Source organism: Pongo abelii, chromosome 2 (genome assembly GCF_028885655.2).
Source record: "Pongo abelii isolate AG06213 chromosome 2, NHGRI_mPonAbe1-v2.0_pri, whole genome shotgun sequence".
Lineage (NCBI taxonomy): Eukaryota > Metazoa > Chordata > Mammalia > Primates > Hominidae > Pongo > Pongo abelii.
Window position 1 is genome coordinate 7735166 of NC_085928.1, and position 23334 is coordinate 7758499.

The following is a 23334-nucleotide window of genomic DNA, read 5'->3' on the forward strand; positions in this document are numbered from 1 at the left end:
CATTGCAGCCTCCACCTCCCAGGTTCAAGCAATTCTCCTGCCTCAGCCTCCCGAGTAGCTAGGACTACAGGCCCATGCCACCACGCCAGGCTAATTTTTGTATTTTTATAGAGACAGGGTTTCAACATGTTGGCCAGGCTGGTCTCGAACTACTGACCTCAAGTGATCCACCTGCCTCGGCCTCCCAAAGTGCTGTGATTACAGGCATGAGCCACTGTGCCCAGTCTAGTGTTCACATTTTTAAAAGGTTGTTTAAAGAAAGAAGAAATGTCACAGCAACCATATGCGGCCCACAAAGCCTAAATGTATTTACTATCTGATCCTTTGCAAAGTTTGCCAATCGCTGTTATAGACCACTGTATCCCTGGCCCCTAGCATAGTACCTAGCCTGCAGTGGGTTTCACAGAATCAGGAACTCAATGAATGAAGATTCCCATGAGCCATTAATTTAACAAAAAGGTTCCACAGTCCCAGTGGTAATTAGCAAATAAGCTAGGCCCGAAAGAAGATGAGGGTCCAGGGCCCCACCTCCAAGTCACCTACTTGCCAAGGGAAGGCTGATGAGCTCCATACACTTCTTGCACATAATAGACCCGCAGAGGCGGCAGTGGTGGCGGCGGTTCCGGATGCTGAACTTATTCCCACAGTCTGGACAGAAAGGGACATCCTGGTCATTGACCCAAGGCACCACAGACTTTTCTATTGCTTTGGGAAGAGCAAACCAACAAGAAAGCAGGCCATTTTAAAGAGAGCTTTGGTCAGGGAAAAAAAGATAAGATGAATGTGAGCAAAGTTTTAAAGTTACCTCGAATCTTTGCAGACTCAGTATTTGTTCTGTCAAATGCAGTGAGCTGACCGGAAGAAAATAGTGCCAAATGAAATTAACCAGGTGATGTATACATGCTCCACACTTTCCAATACATCAAGCAGGAAATTAGCACATTTGGATTCCTCAAGTCTCATTTGTCATCCCCAACTCCACAAAATCACAAAAACAATTTCACATGGGACAGGGTATTAGTTTTGCATCTAGAACCCACCTCGCTTCCTATGACCCACTTCTAATCTCTTTACTGTCAGTTACCCATTTTAGCAATAACCAGGGGTAGGCAAGGATGGGTAGGGGCAACGATTGAAAGCAACGGAAAACCCTCCATTCTCCACGGTGCTCCTGGACCCTAAAACTGGCCACATATTTCTGCCTTACAAAGTACACATAAAGAACTGTACTTGTGTTGCTACTATGCCCAGCACACAATCCAGGTTACACACAACAAGCACAACTAGGATGAAAATACACCCGTGAGACCTGGTCACCACTTCTTTGTTTGCCATCACACACTACACCTCACTGGATGATTGTGCCTGGGAAACCCAAAAGAAGAATCTAAAGGAAGAAAGGTTTTCCAGCACCTGAGTGGGATTCATAGGTGGGAAAAGGGAAGCTAAGCATGTGGCAAGTTTGTCAATCTGGGCCATTCTCTTAAGGAATGCTGGCCCAGGCTAGAACTGGCCACCATGTCCTTTGCACCTCTCTAGAGAAGGTGTTTCTCTGCCACCATCAGATGTATATGATATATACAACACATGCTATAGAAATGTGATTATTTTTCCCCAGAAAATGTGTATTTGCAGAAAAAAAATGTTTTAAGACAACAAAATTTACCTTCTCTAACCTGATTATTAGTTTATTGACTTCCACAACATAGTGGTCAATTCTAGCAGCTCGGTGTTTTTTGAAGTCGGAAAGATGGCTTCTCACAGCACCTAGAGGGAAGTAAGGTAGGGAGACAAATGACTTATAGTTTCTCGGAGGGAGCCTCTCTACCTTGCCGCTTATCCCAATGAATTTCAACAGCAGGCTGGTCAACATAGTGAGACCCCATCTCTCTCCAAAAAAAAAAAAAAAAAAATAGCCAGGAATGGGCATGTAAGCCTATAATCCCAGCTCCTTGGGAGGCCAAGGCGGGAAGATGGCTTGAGCTCAGGAGCTGGAGGCTTCAGTGAGCTATGATCCCACCACTGTACTCCAGCCTGTGTGACAGAGTGAGACCAATTTCTGAAAGAAAAAAAATATATATTTCAAAAGCAAGTAAAAACTCTAGGATTTTAGAGTCTTACCAAAAATTCAAAAACCAGGAAAGCAAATGGAAGAAAATCTGCGAAATTGTTAACCGCCTTTGGAGGCCACCAAGTACCATATGAGAGACCTGAGAGTACAGTATATAAGAGCATGGACTCTGGAGTCAGCCTGTGCTCAAGTTTCAATTCTGCCACACACTGTGTAACCTTGGACAAATTACTTACCATCTCTGTAACTCTAAGAGTACTCAACTATCAAACGGAATAATAATGGTATCTACTTCAGAGAGTTGTTAACGATGATTAAATAAGTTAAAATTTGTAAAGTCGTAACTGACTCTCATGCCAATGTTAAATAAACAGGGTGGTAACATTATGGGTGATTTAAAAATTTTTGAATTATCTTATTGTTTTATACTTTATAAATTTGATACAATATGGTTTTTCCTCAGGATAAGGACAATTCTCAAAATGGCCAAAAAAATGTAAATGCTGATAGATTCCCTTGTGGGAGCTAGTTAAGCTGATACCTTCCTCAGTCCAGCAGCCAAAACCCAGGACAAACGTCTGCAATACAAATAGCTTACTGTCTGAGTAACTTGAAATATCCCCTGCTCAGTCTCACCTGTTCCAGAAACATATTGCCCTCAACCCTCCTGGCACTCAGTGCATGTCCTCTTCCCAATGATCACCTATTCATTTATAGACTGTAATGTAACAGAATTTATCACATGCCATGTTTTTAAAAAAATTTTTAATTGCCAAATAAAAATTGCATATATTCACCGTGTACAACATGATGTTTTGAAATATTCATGCATTGGGAAATGGCTAAACTAGCTAATTACCTATGCATTACTTCATATACTTATCACTTTTTGTGGTGACAACACAAAGTCTACCTCACTGATTTTCACGAATACAAGATATTTTTATTAACTATAATCAGGCCAGGTGCAGTGGCTCATGCCTGTAATCCCAGCACTTTGGGAGGCTGAGGAGCGTGATCACTTGAGGCCAGGAGTTCAAGACCAGTCTGACCAACATGGTGAAACCCTGTCTCTACTAAAAATACAAAAATTAGCTGGGCATGGTGGTGCACGCCTGTGGTCCCAGCTACTCAGGTGGCTGAGGCACGAGAATTGAACCCAGAGGCAAAGGTTGCAGTGAGCCAAGATCACAGCAGCGCACTCGAGCCTAGGTGACAGAGGAAGACTGTCTCAGAAAAACAAACAAACAAACAAAAAACTATAAATCACCACCTTATACAACAGATCTCTTGACTTATTCCTACCGACTGAAATTTTGTATCCTTCGATCAGCATCTCCACATGCTATACTCTTTTTATTTATTTATTTTTGAGACAGAGTCTCGCTCTGTCGCCCAGGCTGGAGTGCAGTGGTGAAATCTCCCGGCTCACTGCAACCTCCAGCTCCCAGGTTCAAGCAATTCTCATGCCTCAGCCTCCCAAGTAACTTGGATTACACACATGTGCCACCATGCCCGGCTAATTTTTGTATTTTTAGTAGAGACAGGGTCTCACCACATTGGCCAAACTGGTCTCAAATTCCTGGCCTCATGTGATCCACCTGCCTTGGCCTCCCAAAGTGCTAGGATTACAGGTGAGCCACCGCACCTAGCCACACATGCTATACTCTTAACCATCCACATGTCTTTTCTTCCCTAATCATACTCTAACATCTAATTAAACTTTAATTTAGAATTCTTAGGGGTGACCATAAATATTAACTGCTAAACTTTGCCATTCATTTGACCTACAATTTGTGACTTCAGTTACTGCAACTGGCAACTTAATCAGAAAATCACCCTAGTAATCTCACATTGGCAATCATGAAACAAGGTATCACAAACAAGCCATCATAAATAAATAGTAACTTCTAAAATTTGACATTCACTTGACCTTCTACAATTTGTGACTGTCTTCAGTTGCTGCAACTGGCAACCTAATCAGAAAATCACCCCAGTAATCTCACATGGGCAATCATGAAACAAAGCTAATAAGAATTCATGTGTCCAAAATTTCTCCTTCATGTTTTGGATTGGCTTTCATATGTATCTCATATACATATGTATAGTATTATTATTATTTTTTTTTTTTTTGAGACAGAGTCTCGCTCTGTCACCCAGGCTGGAGTGCAATGGCGCAATCTCGGGTCACTGCAACCTCTGCCTCCCGGATTCAAGCAATTCTCCTGCCTCAGCCTCCCGAGTAGCTCAGATTACAGGCATGTGCCACCACGCCCGGCTAATTTTTTTGTATTTTTAGTAGAGACAGGGTTTCACCATATTGGCCAGGCTGGTCTCGAACTCCTGACCTTGTGATCCACCCGCCTCGACCTCCCAAAGTGCTGGGATTACAGGTGTGAGCCACTGTACCGGCTGTATAGTATTATTTTTAAAGCAATTTTCTCCTGCAATAATAAAAATGTTTCCATTCTCCAATACAGTAGCAAATAGCCACAAGTGGACACAGAACACTTAAAATGTGGTTAGTGTGTGGTACAGGAAGTGATTTTTAATTTCATTTCATTTTAATGTATTTAAACTTAAATAGCCCATGACTGGGTGGCTACTGAATGGACAGCACAGTTGTAGGACTTTCCTTATTCAATGAGACACCTATAATGGCACTAAAAAGATACAGTAGATGAGCCTGGGTAAATTTCGCTTTCCTTCTTGGAGCTCCAGTTTCCTCATCCATAAATGGGAAAAAGGACCACTACTCCACAAGGCTTTTGTGAAAGGTAAACAAGATCATAAACACGAAAATCGAATAAATCACAAGAGAATAATAAATAAATAAAGGAATAATTACCCATTTCACGGACAGAAAATATTTTATCATATTAATGACTATTATCATTAGATGGTTAAAGGGTACGTAGGCAGGCATAGTGGCTCACGCCTGTAATCCCAGCACTCTGGGAGGCTAAGATGGGAGGATCACTTGAGCCCAGGAGTTCAAGACCAGCCTGGGCAACATAGGACCCTGTTTCTACAAAAAATACAAATATTAGCCAGGTGTGATGGTATGCACCAGTAGTCTCAGCTACTGAGGAGGCTGAAGTGAGAGGATCACTTGAGCCTGGAATGCAGTGAGCCATGATGGAGCCCTGGACTCCAGCCTGGGCGACACAGTGAGACTCTGTCTCCAAAAAAAAAAAAAAAAAAAAAAAAACAGATACGTAAGATTAGATAGTTCAACTAAGTGTGAGTGGCATGATAAATAGCTTTATTGAGATATAATTCACATACATACACCATTTAAAGCAAATTCAGTGGTTTTTAGGATTTTTAGAGTTGTACAATCATCACAATAAATTTTAGAGAATTTTTATCATCCCAAAAACATGAAAGTAGGTAGATGTTACTATAATTATTCAAAAAAGTAAGCTGCATAAACCAGTGCCTGTCACTGGGCAGGTAATGTCCTATGTGAGAGGAAAGATTCATTAATGGACTCTGTGCCTGGGCTGACGTCAGAGATACGGATTCATACCCTACTTCTGCAGTTTACTCGCTGTTTGTCCCTGGGCAGGTTCTCATGAGGTGCAGTGAAGATCTAACAAGACCATGGGTATAAGGCACTTAATGTAGTGCCTAACACAAAGTGGATGCTCAGCTGATTCTCTTCCATTTTCTTCCCCCAACAAGGGCATAAGGTCCATGAGAAGCTTAGACCATTATGGTTTACTGATGCTTCCTCAGCCAACTCTTAAAACTTTAGCTAGAACATAGCAGATGCTCAATAACCACTTGCTGAATGAATAAATGAATTTTCTTACCAAGCTCCTGGGGTTCCCACATGTAAGGATCAACCCCTCCATAGCTGAAAGACTCATATCCTTGGGTCCCTGACTCTGCTCGATCATCCCCTTCTCGTTTCAACAATCTGTCCTTTGCTTTCTTAGCCTTCTGGACAAGACCTTGAAAAATGGAACAAATAATACAAATGAAGCCATGAAGAACACCCAGTAAAGAGTCAAAAGAAATCTCAAAAAACAAGAGTTGACGAAATAATTATCATTTGTTTAAAAATGCACCAGAAATATTCAGATCCCAAGTAAAATGCAGGAACAAGCACACAAACACTATATTACAAATACCACAGAGCAATACACTGGTTAGTCAATATTAGCATTAAATTGGTTTAGGCGGCCAACATATGGGCTAAATTACTGCTCATTGCCAAATTTAAGAGCACAATTAAATAAAAGTGCCAAAATCAAATTTGATGAGGAAAACAGGGTGATGGAAGTGTTTTCTTCTTTATCTTAATTGGAGTGGTGGTTAAGTGGGTATATACATTTTTCAAAACTTTTTGAATTGGGCCAGCGCAGTGGCTCACACCTGTAATCCCACAAGGGAGGCAAATTGTTTGAGTCCAGGAATTCAAGCCAGCCTGGGCAACATGACAAAACCCTATCTCTACTAAAAATACAAAAAACTAGCTGGGTGTGGTGGCATGCACCTGTAGTCCCAGCTACTTGGGAGGCTGAGGTGGGAGAATCACCTGAGCCCAGGAGGTCGAGGCTGCAGTGAGCTGAGATTGTGACACTGCACTCCAGCCTGGGCAACCAGAATGAGACCCTGTCTAAAAAAAAAAAAAAAAAAATTAAAGTGTACACTTAAAAACTATAACTTAGTTAAAATAAAGTTTTTTAAAAACAAGTTCTATAGTACTAATTCATTTACCCCAGAAACTCATGAGTAAATTCTTCTCATTTACCTCCAGGATGGGATTCAGCTAAACCTCCATCCCTGGACTGGTGTTCCCCATAGGCTTAACTGGAGACAGAGCTCTTCCTTCCCCACTACTGCCCATATTTGCAAAAAGCTTCAAGAAACAGATATAACATCTGCAACATAACACAAACAGAACCAGATTTGGTAAGAAGAGAAAATGAACATTTCCTGTATTTAGCCCTTGTATGTACCAGGCACAATGCAAAGTGCTTGCAAATACATTATGCCAGTTCATGCTCACAATGTTACAAGGCAGGTGATAGCCCTACTTACAAATGAGGAAACGACATCAAAGACGGGGAAGAACTTGCTTCACCCAAGATCACAGAGCTTACAGGTAACAGCAGGGCTGGAAGTAGACACCTCATGTGCCTGAAATGAGAGCTCCAGCTCTCCCCCGCTAGTGCTAATTCACAAACTATGCCTCTGCAGAACATGGGTTCTGCCACCTGTGCTGGTGCAGAGAACCACCTGTTAAACTGAACAATCAGCTGGTGCGGGGCGGGAAGAATTCTCAGTTCTAAGTCGCTCTCTCATGAATGTTCTTTAATCTTGGATGACTGCTATCCCTTTCTTCCACCAAAATCTAATAGAAAATACCAGACTGAATATAAAATGATATCATTACTTTTACTTTTTATTTATTTATTTTTTAGAGACAGGGTCTCGCTCTGTCACCCAGGCTGGAGTGCAGTGGCCGATCATAGCTCACTGCAGCCTCGATCTCTTGGGCTCAAGCAATCCTCTAGCCTCAATCTCTCAAGTAGCTGGGACTACAGGTGTGCACCACCATGACTAGATAAATTTTTTTAAAAAACATTTTTTTGTAGAGATGTTGCCCAGGCTCGCAGGCAGAGGGTGAGATTGATAAGAATACACTTGTCTTTTTTTAAAGACAGTCAAGCCAATAAGGAAACTTCCTGATTATTGGTCACTGTGGGACAGCTTTGTCCAAACTGGAAAAATACTAAAACAAAAGGACATCCTTTAAAATGTACTAAAGTCGTTTGTTTTTTGTTATGTTTTTTTGAGACAGAGTTTCACTCTTGTCGCCCAAGCTGGAATGCAATGGCAGCAATCTCAGCTCACTGCAACTTCTGCACTGAACCCCTTGAACCCAGGGGTTCAAGGGATGCTCCTGCCTCAGCCTCCCAAGCAGCTGAAATTACAGGCACGTGCCAACACACCCAACTAATTTTTGTATTTTTTTTAGTAGAGATAGGGTTTCACCACATTGGCCAGGCTGGTCTCAAACTCCTGGCCTCAGGTGATCCGCCCACCTCGGCCTCCCAAAGTGCTGGGATTACAGGCATGAGCCACTGTCCCTGGCCTAAAGCAGTCTTTTCTAGTAACAGGGGAGAGAAAACTGCCTGATGCGAACAAAGGGTCTAGCAAACAGGAATGTGAGTTAGCAAGTAACAATTCATTTTTGCAAACAAGACTAAAATATTAGGTTAAACAGGCAATCTATACCATTTAACTACTTTTAGGAGACAGAAAAATTGCCTGGCAACCTTCCCAGAATGGACATAGCCCTTCCAGAGAAGGCCAATTAAGAATAATCCCATATATTTTTAAAAACACTAACAAAGCAAGAAGCCACAGTCAATTTTCAGCTATCTTTTCTTCTACTTACTGAAAATGGGCTAAACTGGAGCTGAACCAGGACTGGGCCTCAAACCCACTAACTTTTTACTAATGACTAGTCTATCTTTTCTTTTTTGAACTGCCCCCAAAACCTAATACTAAGGTTCACTCTTTTGGCTTTAACTTTTTACTTGCCTAAAACTAACCATGTCATAACATTTCTGAGAATCAAAAGACCAAATGGAGAGGTAATCTGCTTTCTAAAGGGCTTTTCAAAAAATCTTTCATGTCAATCCTTAAAACTTTACTTTCCTGATTCTGAAATGCAGAAAACTGCAACATAATCAAGAATTCCTTTCTAACTAAAGACATGATTATTAATAGTACTAGAGGTAGAGCTGTCGGGGGTAAGGCAGGGTGGGAAATAAAGGGAAAAACCAAGAGAATCTTTTCTTTCTTTTTTTGAGACAGTTCTACTCTGTTGCTCAGGCTAGAATGTAACAGCCTTGATCTCCTGAGCTGAAGCGATCCTCCCACTTCAGCCTCCTGGGTAATTGGGACTACCAGTGCGTGCCACTATGACTGGCTAATTTTTTTAAATGACTTTTTTGTAGAAATGGTCTCACTATGTTGCCCAGTCTGGTCTCCTGGGCTCAAGCAATCCTCCTGCCTTAGCCTCCCAAAGTACTAGAATTACAGGCGTGAGCCACCGCACCCGGCTGAAGTAACTTTATTTTGTTTTTTTGTTTTTGAGTCAGAGTTTCACTCTGCTGCCCAGGCTGGAATGCAGTGGCATAATCATGGCTCACAGCAGCTTCAACCTTCCAGGCTCAAGGGATCCTTCTGCCTCAGCCTCCCAAGTGGCTAGGACTACAAGTGCATGTCATCATGCCCAGCTAATTTAAAAAAATTTTTTTTTTTCCTCTTTGGACAGGATCTATGTTGCCCAGGCTGGTCTCAAACTCCTAAGCTGAAGCGATCCTCCCGCCGTGGCCTCCCAAAGTACTGGGATTACAGGTGTGAGCCACTGTGCCCAGCCAAGGATCCTTTCAAGTTTCTTTCACAAGGCACAAAATTTCCATTCTATTTAGTATTCCTTAAATAGATTCCCATATCTGTATTCTCTAAATAACCTTAAACATTTTTCCTCTTAAAAAACAGTCACTGTAGGAATCTGGGAACATTCTCTAACCTCTCTACCCACTGGTATCACCAGTTTGAGCAATGGCATTGTATACGACTTAGTTCAGCTGACACCAAGACTGGAAGCTAGTTGAAAATGACGGAAGCTCTTCGGTTGTCCAAAGGAAACTTACATAATCAGGTTTTTTAATTTTGTTTTTGCTTCATTTCCCCCAGGAAGCTGCAATGCATGCTGTGATTGGAACACGGGGCCTCTAACCCTCAGTGATGTCACGTGCAAAGGGCAGCACTGGATTTACAGATGATAGAAGACCTACGTTCCAGGCCTAGCTCTGCCAATTCCTGTGTGACCGTGGATAAGTAACTCAACATCTCTTGAGTCTCACTTCACTTACTATCTGTAAAATGAGACCAATCACCTTCTTGCAGAGTTGTTAGGAGAGTCAGATGAAATAATAATGTCTGTGAAAGAAACTCTAAAAACTATAAAGCACAGCATTTTTTTCCCCTCCTAATATAGTTCTGGCTCTGCTCTACAGCCTCTACAGCCAGAAGCCACCTCATCCACCAAAGCCCTCAGGATTTCAGAAATGTTTGCCTTTGTTGTTTTTGGATAGAAGTTATAACTGTTTATGCTTTTAGAAACTTCTTTACTGAACAGAAAAGTGAGATAGAGTGGGACTCTAGGGACAAATATCTGATTACAAAGTGCATATGATTCACCTGTCTGAAAGCCAAAGTCCACTTAGAAATACATGATCATTCCTTTCTTTCCCTCCCAATAAAGACTGTGAATACAACATCCAGAACTTTTTAATCTCATGGCCTTCAGAAATGCTGCCAGCTGTGAGAAGCAAGTTAGCTGAATAACTACAAAAGCAGCATCTTTGTTGTGTGTGTGTGTGTGTGTGTGTCTCTCTCTCTCTGTTGCCCAGGCACAAGTGCAGTGGCATGATCATCGCTCACTACAGCCTTGACCTCCCTGGGCTCAAGCGATCCTCCTACCTCAGTCTCCTGAGTAGCTGGGACTACAGGCACACACCATCACACCCGGCTAGTTTTTTTTTTAATTTTTTTGTGAGATGGGGTTTCGCCATGTTGCCCAGGCTGGTCTTGAACTCCTGAGCTCAAGTGATCTGCCCACCCTGGCCTCCCAAAGTGCTGAGAATAGAGGCGCGAGCCACTGTGCCTGCCCAGAGGAGCAGCATCTTATCTGGAGGTTAGAATTTGATGTCCAGGAAATACAATAAACATATGTATAGTCAAAAGTACCTTTGAAAAATTCTTTCCACAACTCTCTCAAACCTGAGCTCTTGGAAGCTCAAAAACCAAGGTTTTTAGGTTGTTTCTTTTGTTCTTCAACTATGACCTTCCTTTTTCTGGGCTATAGAGGGCAAGATACCAATTGGGGAAGGAAGGATGGTGGGAAGGCTTAAATTTGTGACACGTAAAATGGGTGCATAATGTGCCTCCATCATCATAGCAAAGGAAAGAAATTCCTGTCCAAACCCTGTTAGGCTGGTGGTTAAAGAATAGTCAAGCCAGATCACAGCAATTACATTTACTAGATTCAAAGTCAGACTGTGTTTCTCTGAGTGGCTTCAGACAAGTTATCTAATCTCTCTGTGCCTGGTTCAAAATGTGGCTTATAGCCACACAGTTATTGTGAGGATTAAATGAAATTAATAAACAGGGAGACTCTGAAAATGCCTGGCACAGGACAAACCCTAGTCATCTGTTTGCTACTACTATTATCATATTCCTGTGGCAACACCGAAGCTGATGAGAACTATCCTGTGAGTTAAAGCTCTCAATGACAGCTGGGGATAGGCAAGGTCCTCGCCTCTTACTTTTAATTTGCCCTTTGACATCACGGTCTTCCCCCGAGTGTTCTTCCTCGTAATGTGAGTGAAGCTGATAGAAAGACTGCAGATCCTTCAGGCACAGAGGGCAGAGGAAGCCCTCCCTCACTTCCCCTGGGTCGTCCAGAGAAGCCATGGCGGTGCCGCTCTCAACCCTAGGAAGGCAGGAATCTCATGCCAAGAGTCAGCTTGATTCCTCCCAAGGAACCATGGTTCCCGCAGCATTAGCTTAAGCAGCACACAGATGGTGAGGAAGTGGCTTCATGGCCCTGGATGAGGTTTCCTCTCTGGACTAGGAGGAGCCCTAAGAAAGAAAAGAAGAAGGGAAAAAAGCCAATTCAGGCAAACTGGTAGCAATTGAGGATTTTCTTCATTCTTTTCACAGTTCAACGGGGTACTTAATGTTTGTTCAGTACAAGTTTGAGAAAACAAACTCTTTCTCAAATCCTTAGACCAAGCAAGCTGCAAAACCTAAGATGTGAAAACATCACTGGAGAACAAAAACTCAACGAAGTGGGAAGCACAGATTCTTGAAATAAGCAAACAATACCTTGGCAATTCTCTTACATTCATTCCAAATGATCCAACTTCATAATTCATATGCCACTTTAGCCACTGGGGAAATGTCTGAAGTACTTATCAACAAGCAGAAGTTTTTACTTGATGCTCTTTACCTTGATTGTTTATTCAACCACATATAAGGGTAAGTTCTTGATATTTGTAAGACACCTGTGTTAGAAATGCAAAGATGAAAAAGATACAGTATCTGCCATAAAAACATACAAAAAATCAAAAATCCTAACATCAGTTAAAGAGAAACAATAGAAACCTACTAGTCAAAAAGAAAAAAATCTATTTTATATTTGTAGAGCACTTATCTCTAATGGGCTTAACAGATTTTTTTTTAAGAGACAGCATCTTGCTCTGTCACCCAGTGAGCTATAATTGCTCACAACAGCCTCGACCTTCTGAGTTCAAGTGATCCTCCTGCCTCAGCCTCCCAAGAAGCTGGGACTACAGGAGTATGCCACCACACCCAGCTAGTTTTTAAATTATTTATAGAGACAGGTTCTTGCTAGGTTTCCCAGGTGGGTCTCTAACTCCTGGCCTCAGGCAATCCTCCTGCCTGAGCCTCCCAAACTGCTGAGATTACAGATGTGAGCCACTGCACCCTGATAGATCTTATAAGCCATTAAGTGACAGTTAAGTAGCAAACCTGATGTTCTCACTGCTTCAAAAATAAAAGGCTGGCCAGGCATGGTGGCTCAAGCCTGTAATCCCAGCACTTTGGGAGGCCAAAGCAGACGGATCACCTGAGGTCAGGAGTTCGAGACCAGCCTGGCCAATATGGTGAAACCCTATCTCTACTAAAAATACAAAAATTAGCCGGGTATGGTGGTAGGCGCCTGTAATCCCAGCTAGTTGGGGGACTGAGGCAGAATTGCTTGAACCCAGGAGGCGGAAGTTGCAGTGAGCCGAGATCATGCCATTGCACTCCAGCCTGGGCAACAAGAGTGAAACTCCGTCTCAAAAAAGTAAATAAATAAATAAATAGATTTGGTGCCTAAACATTTCGGGGCTTAATAAGTTACATTCTCTGTCTTACTGGCCCATGGCAAAGTCACTTCCAATGTCACCTCATCAAGACTTCCAGTCACAAGAGAAATTGAGACAAAACCATTCCACAAAAGCAGAGAAATTTCTCCCCAAGAACCTGGGGATACAAGCCACAGTATACAGTGAGGGGATATGTGTGACCCTCAGCTTTGGATGGACTGTAGAAGACCACCGAGGAGGGACTGCCTGGTCCTCAAAGCTGAAGGGTGGCAGCAACTCAGAAAATAAACAAATGAGACACCAGATCCCTATTTTTTCCCTCTAGTTAAGAAACCCAGTGACTTCATAAATTTTCCACTGGAATATAGCAGCTCTAGGTCTGTCCTGTTCCCTCCCCAGCCAGTGGTTCATCTGATGCTGACTCTGACAGCTCCCTTTCTTCCCATGCACTCACCCCTAACGACCACAAATAACACAAAGCCCACCACATCCATACCACACAACCACCCTTCACGCCTCAGCCCAAACCCAAACCTCACTTCCTCAAAGAAATGCCTCTTACTCAGAGCATCAGAATGGACTTCTCCTTCACAGCACTCAATTTATAACCGCAGGTACATATGTGAAGTGACTAAGTAAGACCGTAAAATCTGGGAGGGCACAGATTCTACATGTTTTCCACTTTGCGGTCTCCCCAGGGTTTAGCACAGTACCTGGCACACACAATGAAGAAGCACAATAAAGCTCCGTGAATGAACGAAGACATGAATGAACTCCAAAATCATATAACTAAGCATACACTATAAAGAAATCTAACACAAACCACCGAATCGGACCCCACAACCATAACTGAACACATAAGCAAGCCCCTCGCACTCTAAATCACGTAAAAAGTCAAAAAAAAAAAAAACCCACTACATGTTCTGCAACCGTACATCCAGCATGAATGTCACCCCGCCACATGCCGCATCGACGACACATCCCACAGCCGCACTCAACCCGGCCTCACGACCGCACACAACCACAACCCACATAACTAACACGATTATACACACGTCGCATGACCACACACAACACGAACGACTCAACCCCGTGGAGCAGACATGACAAAGTCACACATCGCACAGACACCACACAAAACACTCCAAACATCTCCACACGAACTCAGAACACAAACGCTTCAGCTTTACACAACCAGAGAATCAAACACAACCGCTCGGGAGACAAGCGCCCACCCACTCCCCCCACAGCTGCACAACCAAACCCAAGTGTATACGCCCCGCGTAACCGCACAACCACACAGAACCCAACCATCACAGGCACACACAAGCGAAACGCACGGCCTGAAAGCCCCATCTCCCACCTCTCACGTCACACCCACCACAACCACACACGGCCCGCCCGTCTCCGTTCTGGAGGAGTCATGTCCCCGCTCCCCAAACTGGGCCTGACCCTCTGTACCCGGCCGGGCCCCTGCGAGCACGCAGGTCTGTCCCGTCCTCGGGCCCGGGCTCTGGGCCTCCACCGTCCCTCACTCAGCCGCGGCCGCCATCTCCATCGGTCGCTCGGAACTCGGCAGGTGCGCCTGCGGCGGCGACGAAACCGGAAGACAGGCTGGTAGACGCCTGTCGAGCGCCGAGTCTTCGAGGGCGCGAAAAGGGCGGATACGAATTCGAATAGTGGAGGGCGGGCCGGCGGCTTCTGCGCAGGCGCTTTCCGAACGAGGGCGGGAGCGGGGGCGGGAGCGGGGGCGGGAGCGGGGGCGGGGGCGGGGGGCGGGGGGCGGGGGCGGGGGCGGGGGCGGGGGCGGGGGGGGCGGAGAGGAGGTGGGGCTCGGTAATTTTGTGCGGTTGTTACGTCCCAAATTCGAACTAGCAGCGCGTCAAAGCCAGCCAATGGCTCTGCACCGCATTGTACAGGTGGGAAAGCTGAGACCAGTAGATCTTTGGCTCTTGACCAACGTGCACAAAGAATAAGGCAGCCAAGGAGTCGAAGTTCCTGAGAGCTAGAGACAGAAAAAATATTCAGGGGACGTGGAGGCGATGGAAAGTCCAAGAATAGAACCACAGGAGAGTGGAGACTTCGTATGAGAAGGTGTATCCCGGGGGTGTACAGCATGGCCAAACCTGTGGAAAAGATGGCATTTTCAAAAGGCAGGACGATTGATCAGCCAGGACCTACCGCGTGCCTACGCTGTGCTGGGTACCATAGGGTATAGAGAGGCAAGCCTCATCCCAGTCCCGGAGACCTATTTGCTTTATGCCCTGCACACGTTCTGGACCTTAGCAATGGCCAGGCTCCAGGAGCAGGAGCTGCAGAGAACGATGGGACGATGGGACGATCCTGGGCCTCCGTTTACATCCCTGCAGTGTTACTGGCCCCCTTTTAAAGAAGTAAAATGGGGATGATAATGATAGTCTCCGCCTCACAGGGTTGTGAAGACTAAGGTAATTGCAGGGTAGGTAGGAGGGTGTCCTGCATACTGGCTTTGCCCATCTCACTTTCCCTGCCTCCAAAAAGTCTTTCCCACCTCGTCTCTGGACAGGAGCACTGAGCCTCCATCACCTTCCATTTAAGGACGTGGGGCTCCGGACTTGGAGAGCATTGAGTTTTTGGAAAGCAATCACCAGTGAAAGGGCAGTGAACTAGGGGTCTAGAGATCTGGGTTCTAGCCCTGGTTGTACCTTACTCTGTGGCTTTGAACAGGTCCTTTCCCCTTTCTTCGCCTGAGTTCTCTCATCTGTACAAAAGAAATTGGCTCCAGTGACTTAGCCTTTTCTCTCAATCTGATGGCCAATTTTGTTTAACGTTACAACGTCTGCAGGAGCGAATAATGACTTCCCTTTGTTTACTGATAGAGACAAGGAAGAGGCTTCCTAACCTGTCAGAAGCAAAGCAACATGCCAAGCTCCCCGTCTCGATGACTAGCTTCTGCCTTAGGTTCCAAAAGCCAGGACTTTGGGAGTAAAACGATCCTTTTGAAAGTCTGAGGCCACCGAGGTCCCAGAACGAGCCGCATTTACAGGCAGGACTATGTTTTGAGTTGGGCAATGAACGTTTATTAAACCATCATGATTTTTGCTTGTCATTTTATCATTTACAAAAAACATATTTGGTCGGGCGCGGCGGCTCACGCCTGTAATCCCAGCACTTTGGGAGGCCGAGGTGGGCAGATAACTTGAGGTCACGAGTTCAAGACCAGCCTGGTCAACATGGTGAAACCCTGTTTCTACCAAAAATATAAAACATTAGCCGGGTGTGGTGTCGCTCGCCTGTAATCCCAGCTACTCAGGAGGTTGAGGCAGGAGAATCGCTTGAACCCAGGAGGCGGAGATTGCAGGGAGCCGAGATTGTCCCACTGCACTCCAGCCTGGGCAACAAAGCGAAACTCCTCCTCAAAAAAAAAAAAAAGAAAGAAAGAAAAAAGAAAAAAATATCATATTCATCATTTCATTTGCTCAAAAAAGCAATAGCAATGTGGCCTCAACTTGTAAGTTAATTCTGGAAATCACAGTGGATTGAGCACTGCTCTTGATATTGTTTCTTTTTTTTTTTTTTTTTTGAGGCGGAGTCTTGCTCTGTGCCCCAGGTTGGAGTGCAGTGGCGCGATCTCAGCTCACTGCAAGCTCCGCCTCCCAGGTTCTCGCCATTCTCCTGCCTCAGCCTCCCGAGTAGCTGGGACTACAGGCACCCGCCACCACGCCCGGCTAATTTTTTGTATTTTTAGTAGGGACGGGGTTTCACCGTGTTAGCCAGGATGGTCTCGATCTCCTGACCTCGTGATCCACCTGCCTCAGCCTCCCAAAGTGCTGGAATTACAGGCGTGAGCCACCACGCCGGGCCGATATTGTTAATGATAATGACAAAGACCTTCCTATATGCTTCACGCTTCATCAAAAGTACTTTCTTTAATCCTTTAGGGAACTCTATTTCCAGTTTGATAATAATAATAATGACTAATATTTACTGAGGGATTTGCACACTCCAGACACTGTTCTATGTGCTTTCCATATCTTAACTCATTTCATTCTCACACAACCCAATGATGTACCAACTGTACAAAATGTAATATTATTCCCATTTTATAGAAGGGAAGCTGAGGCACAGAGAGGTTAGGTGACTTGCCCAGGGTCACCAGCTGCTGATCCTTGAACCCAGAGTCACCTTGCCTTGAGGCTTTCACAATCCCAACTTTTCCTTCTTCTGTGAAGTGCTGATAGACTGCCTGTACCTCCTCAGCCTCCTCCAGGCACCACTCCTGTACTGGGCATAGAGAGGGGATGTAAGCCAATTAGTTCAAAACGGAAGTGTGCATGTGCACACAGATGCTCTGGTGTCAGAGGAGAGACCAGCAGAGTCCCCTGCAGGAATTCACGAAAGGGTTCCCAGAAGCGGGCAGCACGTGAACATGGGTAGAAACATTGGGTTTCACGTGAACATTGGGCAGCACGTGAACATTGGGTAGAAATGACTGGGAAGGGCCTTCCAGGCCAGGGGAACAGCATATGCAAAGGCATAGTTATGGAAAAGAACATGAGTCCTTTGAGAAACTCAGAGAAAAGTTCATTCACACATAGAGGGTTGATATCAAGCCACTCCTCCTTGTTCCCAAAACTACTGTAGGCAGCCACTTCTAGTGAGAGAATCTTGGACAGCTGGGTCTCTTCACCCTTGCCCCCTGCCTTAGTGTTCTCTATCTTTCTGTCTCTCTATCCCTCTCTCTATCTCACTCTCTCACTTTCTCTTGGCCCTTATTTGTCTAAGTTTATCCCAAGCAGCACAAGACATCTTGGCACCACATTAAAATCCCTGGGAAAGAAAATAAATTATGATATGGGTAACATAAAAGTCATTGGGGAAGGTCTGGGCACATCGTGTAACTTCCTGAAGGGCCAACTGCCTTCCAGGCTGGCCTGGCCCCAGCTCCCAGGCCTCTGCCAGCTGCTGTGGTCTGAGCCAGCGGGTTGAGGGGGTTGAGGTTGGCACACCCTGTCTGCTGGCACACGGAAACGAGGGTGATGATGGACAGCCTGGCAGAGCCTTGCCTGGAGGATGGAGGGAGGGCATGCTGGGCTGGGCAGTGTCTGAGGGAAGCAGGTGGCAGTTGCTGTGGCCCTGTCAGGAAGGAAGCAGGGAATGAGGAAAGAAGGAAGAGAAAACGAGGGGAGAAAGGAAGAGGAAGAGGGAGGGAAAGAATGACAAGAAAAAAGCAAAGATGGAGCAAAAGTCGACCTGGGTTTGAATCCCAGCCCTGCCACCTGTGGCCACGTGAACCCTGGGCGGGTCACTTAAATTCTCTGAGCTTCGGTGTCCTCATCTGTAAAATGAGATAATTTTAGTACTCACCTCTTAGAATGGAGGGTTAAATAGCTTAATATTTGGAAAGTGTTAGAACAGCGCCTGGCACAGGGGAAGGACCATGTAAATGTTTGTTAAATAAAGAAAAAGGAAGAGCGGTGTGATTCAGATGCCTTGGCTGTTGTGTTGCACTGAGTCAGACAATAGCATGAGGGTGTGAGGATCCAATCTGGTGTCATAGAAATAGCTTTGAGAGTCATGGCCTTGCCAGATGGGATGTCTACAAAAAGAACTCAGAATAGAATCACATAGCAACTAGATTCATTAAATCCAATAGTGGGTGGGGGAACAGCCTCAGCAAACCTGAAAAGCAGGAAACATGGAATTGACTTGGGAGATGTGAGCTGCAAAGCCAACCAGTTTGCAGGTAGTGGGCTGGCATTCTCTTTGACAAAGCAGGACCACTCCCAGCCCAATGGGGCCTGTGGCAAATGGGAAAGAAGCACCACTCCCTTCTCTCCAACGGACACAACCTTGTGCTGGCACTCAAGTCCTGCATTTGGCAAGTGGGGCACATACTGTATTTCAGCATCCACTTACCCCCACCCCCACCCCACTCCCAACTGTGCTGCACACAACCTGCACGGTGGCCCTAAGTGCAGGGAGGAGGAGAATCAAGAGCACAGCATGGTCCTCAGGTCATGAGAAAAAGTCATGCTGGTTGTCTGCAGCTTCAGATCTCATTCCCTGACCTACATCTTCAGAGATACGCACCTTCAGCCAGTTGAGAAGTTAACCTCAATTTTAACCCAGATTTGAAACAATCTGTGTGTATATGGTATTTTAAGTATGTGAGGGATTTAAGAGCGTTTGGAATGTTAGAGCATCTAACACATTCATCTCGTGACTCCAGTTTAAAATCTGTAACTCAGCAAATGACTTAGGCTTGTGATTTTAAGTTTATTCAACAAACTATGTATTAAGCACCTACCTACATGAGTGCCTGAGATAAACAAAATAGACATTGATACTTGCCCTCAGGGAGATGACATTCTCATGGAAAGCCACAGATCCTAAACAATTAATATACTAAATAAGTATATATATAGCACATTAGAAAGTGGTAAGTACTGTAGAAAAAAAACAGAGTAAAGAGAACAAGGAGTGCCAGGTTGCAGAACTTATAGCGTGGTGAGGGTAGGCCTCATTGCGAAGGCAACATCTGAGCAAAGACTTGAAGAAAGTGAGCCATGTGGATCCCTTGGGGAAGAGCATTCCAGGCAGAGGGAACAGCCACTGCAAAGTCCTCATGTGGAAGTGTGCAGGGCAGGTTGCAGAAAAAGTAATGAGGCCAACACCCATGTTCATAGCAATATTATTCACAATAGCCAAAAGATAGAGACACCTCAAATGTCCATCAACATGCCAACATAGAATAATCAAAAGAGTCAGTGTGCGGTCTTTTTGTTGTTTTTTGTTTGTTTGTTTGTTTTTAGAGACAGGGTCTCACTCTGTCACTCAGACTGGAGTGCAGTGGTGCAATCGTGCCACCTTAGCCTCCTGAGTAGCTGGAACTACAGATATGCACCCCAACACCTAGCTAATGAAGAAAAAATTTTAGAGGTGAGGTGTTGCTATGTCACTAGCTCAGAATGTAGCTTAAAGAGAGTTTATTCAAATGCAAAGGTTGAGGACTGCACCCTGGGACTGCACACTTCCAAGTTGCCTTGGCAAATGCTCTGGAGAACAAACAAGAGGCTCAAGTTTTTAATGAGAAAAAGGATGAGGCTGGGCACAGTGGCTCATGCCTGTAATCCCAACTACTTGGGAGGCTGAGGCAGAAGGATTGCTTGAGGCCAGGAGTTTGAGACCAGCCTTGGCAACATAATGAAACCCCATTTCTAAAAAAAAAAAAAAAAAAAAAAATTGAGTTAGAAAATTAGCTGGGGCTGGGCATGGTGGCTCACAGCTATAATCCCAGGACTTTGGGAGGCTAAGATGGGTGGATCACCTGAGGTCAGGAGTTCGAGACCAGCCTGGCCAATATCGCAAAATCCCATCTCTACTAAGATACAAAAATTAGCCAGGTGTGGTGGCTCATGCCTGTAATCCCAGCTACTGGGGAGGCTGAGGCAGGAGACTCATTCGAACCTGGAAGGCAGAGGCTGCAGTGAGTCGAGATCACGCCACTGCACTCCAGCCTGGGCAACACAGCCGCGACTCTGTCTCAAAAAAAAAAAAAAGAAAAGAAAATTAGCTGGGCATGGAGGTGTGCACCTGTAGTCCCAGCTACTTGGGAGGCTGAGGCAGGAGGATCACTTGAGCCCAGGTGTTTATTATTATTATTATTTTTTTTTTTTGAGACGGAGTTTTCACTCTTGTTGCCCAGGCTGGAATGCAATGGCATGACCTCGGCTCACTGCAACCTCCACCTCCTGGGTTCAAGCAATTCTCCTGCCTCAGCCTCCCAAGTAGCTGGGATTACATGCATGTGCCACCACACCCAGCTAATTTTTTGTATTTTTAGTAGAGACGGGGTTTCACCATGTTGGTCAGGTTGGTCTTGAACTCCCGACCTCAGGTGATCCTCCTGTCTCGGCCTCCCAAACTGTTGGGATTACAGGTGTGAGCGACCGTGCCCGGCCAAGCCCAGATGTTTGAGGTTACAATGAGCTATGATCGTGATACCGCAGTCCAGCCTGGGCAACAGACTGAGACCTCGTCTCAAAAAAGAGAGAGAGAAAAAAAGGACAAATCTGGAGAGCTTGCAATTACAGAAGTTGTTCATCAGGAATTCTCATTGGTTTACAGAAATAACATTGGCTAATGATTGGCTATATATTGTTGAACTATAGGGTGTATGGCATTTGATGGCTACTTGGTGTCAGAGCTGGCACAGCCAAGTGGGTTCAAGAGGTAATTATTTAGCTCAAGGAGGAGTGAGATGCGACTGCTGTTACATTTTATTTTTTATTTTTTATTTATTTATTTGAGACAGGGTCTCACTCTGCTGCCCAGGCTGGAGTGCAGTGGCATGATCATGGTTCACTGAAGCCTCGACATCCTGGGCTCAGGTGATCTTCCCACCGCAGCCTCCTGAGTAGCTGGGACTACAGGCGCCTACCACCATGCCTGGCTAATTTTTCTATTTTTTATACAGATGGGGTTTCACAATGTTGCCCGGTTGGTCTCGAACTCCTGAGCTCAGGCAATCTACCCACCTCAGCCTCCCAAAGTGCTAGGATTACAGGCGTGAGCCACCGAACCCAGTCTGCTGTTAAATTAAATTAAATTAAAATTTTTTTTTTTTGAGACGGAATCTCTCTCTGTTGCCTAGGCTGGAGTGCAGTGGTGTGATCTCAGCTCACTGCAACCTCCACCTCCCAGGTTCAAGTGATTCTTATGCCTCACCCTCCCGAGTAGCAGGGATCACAGGCGTGCACCACCACGCCTGGCTAATTTTTGTATTTTTAGTAGAGATGGGGTTTTACCATACTGGCCAGGCTGGTCTTGAGTTCCTGACCTCAAGTGATCCGCCCGCCTCAGCCTCCCAAAGTGCTGGGATTACAGGCGTGTGCCACCATGCCTGGCCTGCTGTTACATTTTAAATGCCTTTCTGGGCCTGGTAATTTAGCATTTCTCAGAAAAAGGTTTTCTTTCTCAAACAGATGAATGAATAAACAAAACATTGTCTATGCTTACAATAAAATATTATTCAACCATAAAAAGGAAATGAATTTTGATATCTGATACAACATGGATGGATCTTCTTCATTACATTTAGTGAAATAAGTCAGACACAGGAGGACAAATACTATATGATTCCACTTACGGTGAGATACCCAGAATAGTCAAATCCATACAGACAGACAATAAAATAAAGGCTACCGGGGTGAGGGGAGGGAGAGTTATCGTTTAAAGGGTACGGAATTTTTATAAGGGATGATGAACAAGTGTTGAGTATAGATAGTGGAGCTGGTTACACAACATTGTGACTGTATTTAATGCCACTGAATTGTGCACTTACAAACGATTAAAATGATAAATACTGTGTTGTGTATGTTTTACCACAATAAGCAAAGTAATTGCTGGGCGAGATGTCAGAGCCCTGGCAATGGAAAGTGATTGGCTCGCAGATAGTTAAGAAGAGTTTGCCCACAACAGTATAGGATTGAAAGGGAAAGTTTTATGAGACAGAAAGAACCCTGCATCAGAGTGCAGCCGGTGCCTCAGCAAGAGAGGACTGTGCGAACAACAGTGGATTTTCCTTAGGGGCATTTATGGACCTTAAAGTGGGAGCTTAAGGGTAATTTGCACCATGTTAGCCACATCAGTCATAATAAATGGAGGCCGAGGCAGGAGAATCACTTGAACCCGGGAGGCGGAGTTTGCAGTGAGCCGAGATCGCGCCATTGCACCCCAGCCTGGGCGACAAGAGCAAAACTCCATCTCAAAAAAAAAAAAAAAAAGTTACACTTGTAGACATTTTGGTGCTTTGATGTCAGCAAGGGTTGCACAATGAGTTTTGACATGCATGCATTCGGAGATGTATAGAAATTCTGGTTTCTTATACATTTTGGGGAAGGAAGCCTGGTACTAGATGCCGGCTTTAGATCATAGGGAAGTCGAATTACTTCTGAATTCCTCAGATGAGGAGTGTCGCCTCTAGATGGTCTGCTTTGTGGCTACCAGGTGATCTTTGCTCTCCTCAGTGATGAGGCCAGTGTGGCTGGAGCAGAGGAAGTGAGGGAGAGAGTTTTGGGGAATCAGATGTGAGAGTTCAAGGGTGAGGGGAGGTCACAGCCATTAAAGGGACTTTGGCCTTTACTGTGAGTGAGGTGGGAGCTGGGGGAAGTGCTGAGTAGGGGAGGGACAGGATGTGACCTCTGACTGCTGGATTGGGAAGAGACACGGAGGTCGGAAATGCCAAGTGTGCATGGCACATAGTAAACCCTTCAGAAATTCAGGTGACAGGATGCATGTAGAGTCCCTGGAAGGAAACACCAACTGTAACAGCAGGCACGTCTGGGGAGGGAA

At 44.9% G+C, this 23334-nt stretch overlaps 1 protein-coding gene across 8 annotated transcripts in view; it reads right to left on the bottom strand.

Annotated features, from left to right (window-relative positions):
- The window catches only part of RBSN (rabenosyn, RAB effector), a 28845-nt gene extending 14272 nt beyond the window's left edge, over positions 1–14573 (bottom strand). Inside the window, exons 1-8 of one of the 8 annotated variants that reach the window (XM_063721687.1) lie at positions 14461–14562; positions 13562–13712; positions 12010–12171; positions 11431–11746; positions 5890–6030; positions 1667–1767; positions 806–851; positions 544–705 (exon numbers count right to left, since the gene is read on the bottom strand). In XM_063721687.1, the coding sequence (XP_063577757.1) occupies positions 544–705; positions 806–851; positions 1667–1767; positions 5890–6030; positions 11431–11578 (598 nt within the window). In that variant the 5' untranslated portion in view covers positions 11579–11746; positions 12010–12171; positions 13562–13712; positions 14461–14562. Of the gene's footprint in view, positions 1–543; positions 706–805; positions 852–1666; positions 1768–5889; positions 6031–6833; positions 6964–11430; positions 11747–11992; positions 12172–13561; positions 13713–14451 lie in introns of those variants that run through there. The other 7 variants (XM_024245119.3, XM_024245120.3, XM_024245118.3 and 4 more) reach the window with 7 other exon arrangements.
- Positions 14574–23334: the final 8761 nt, after the last annotated feature.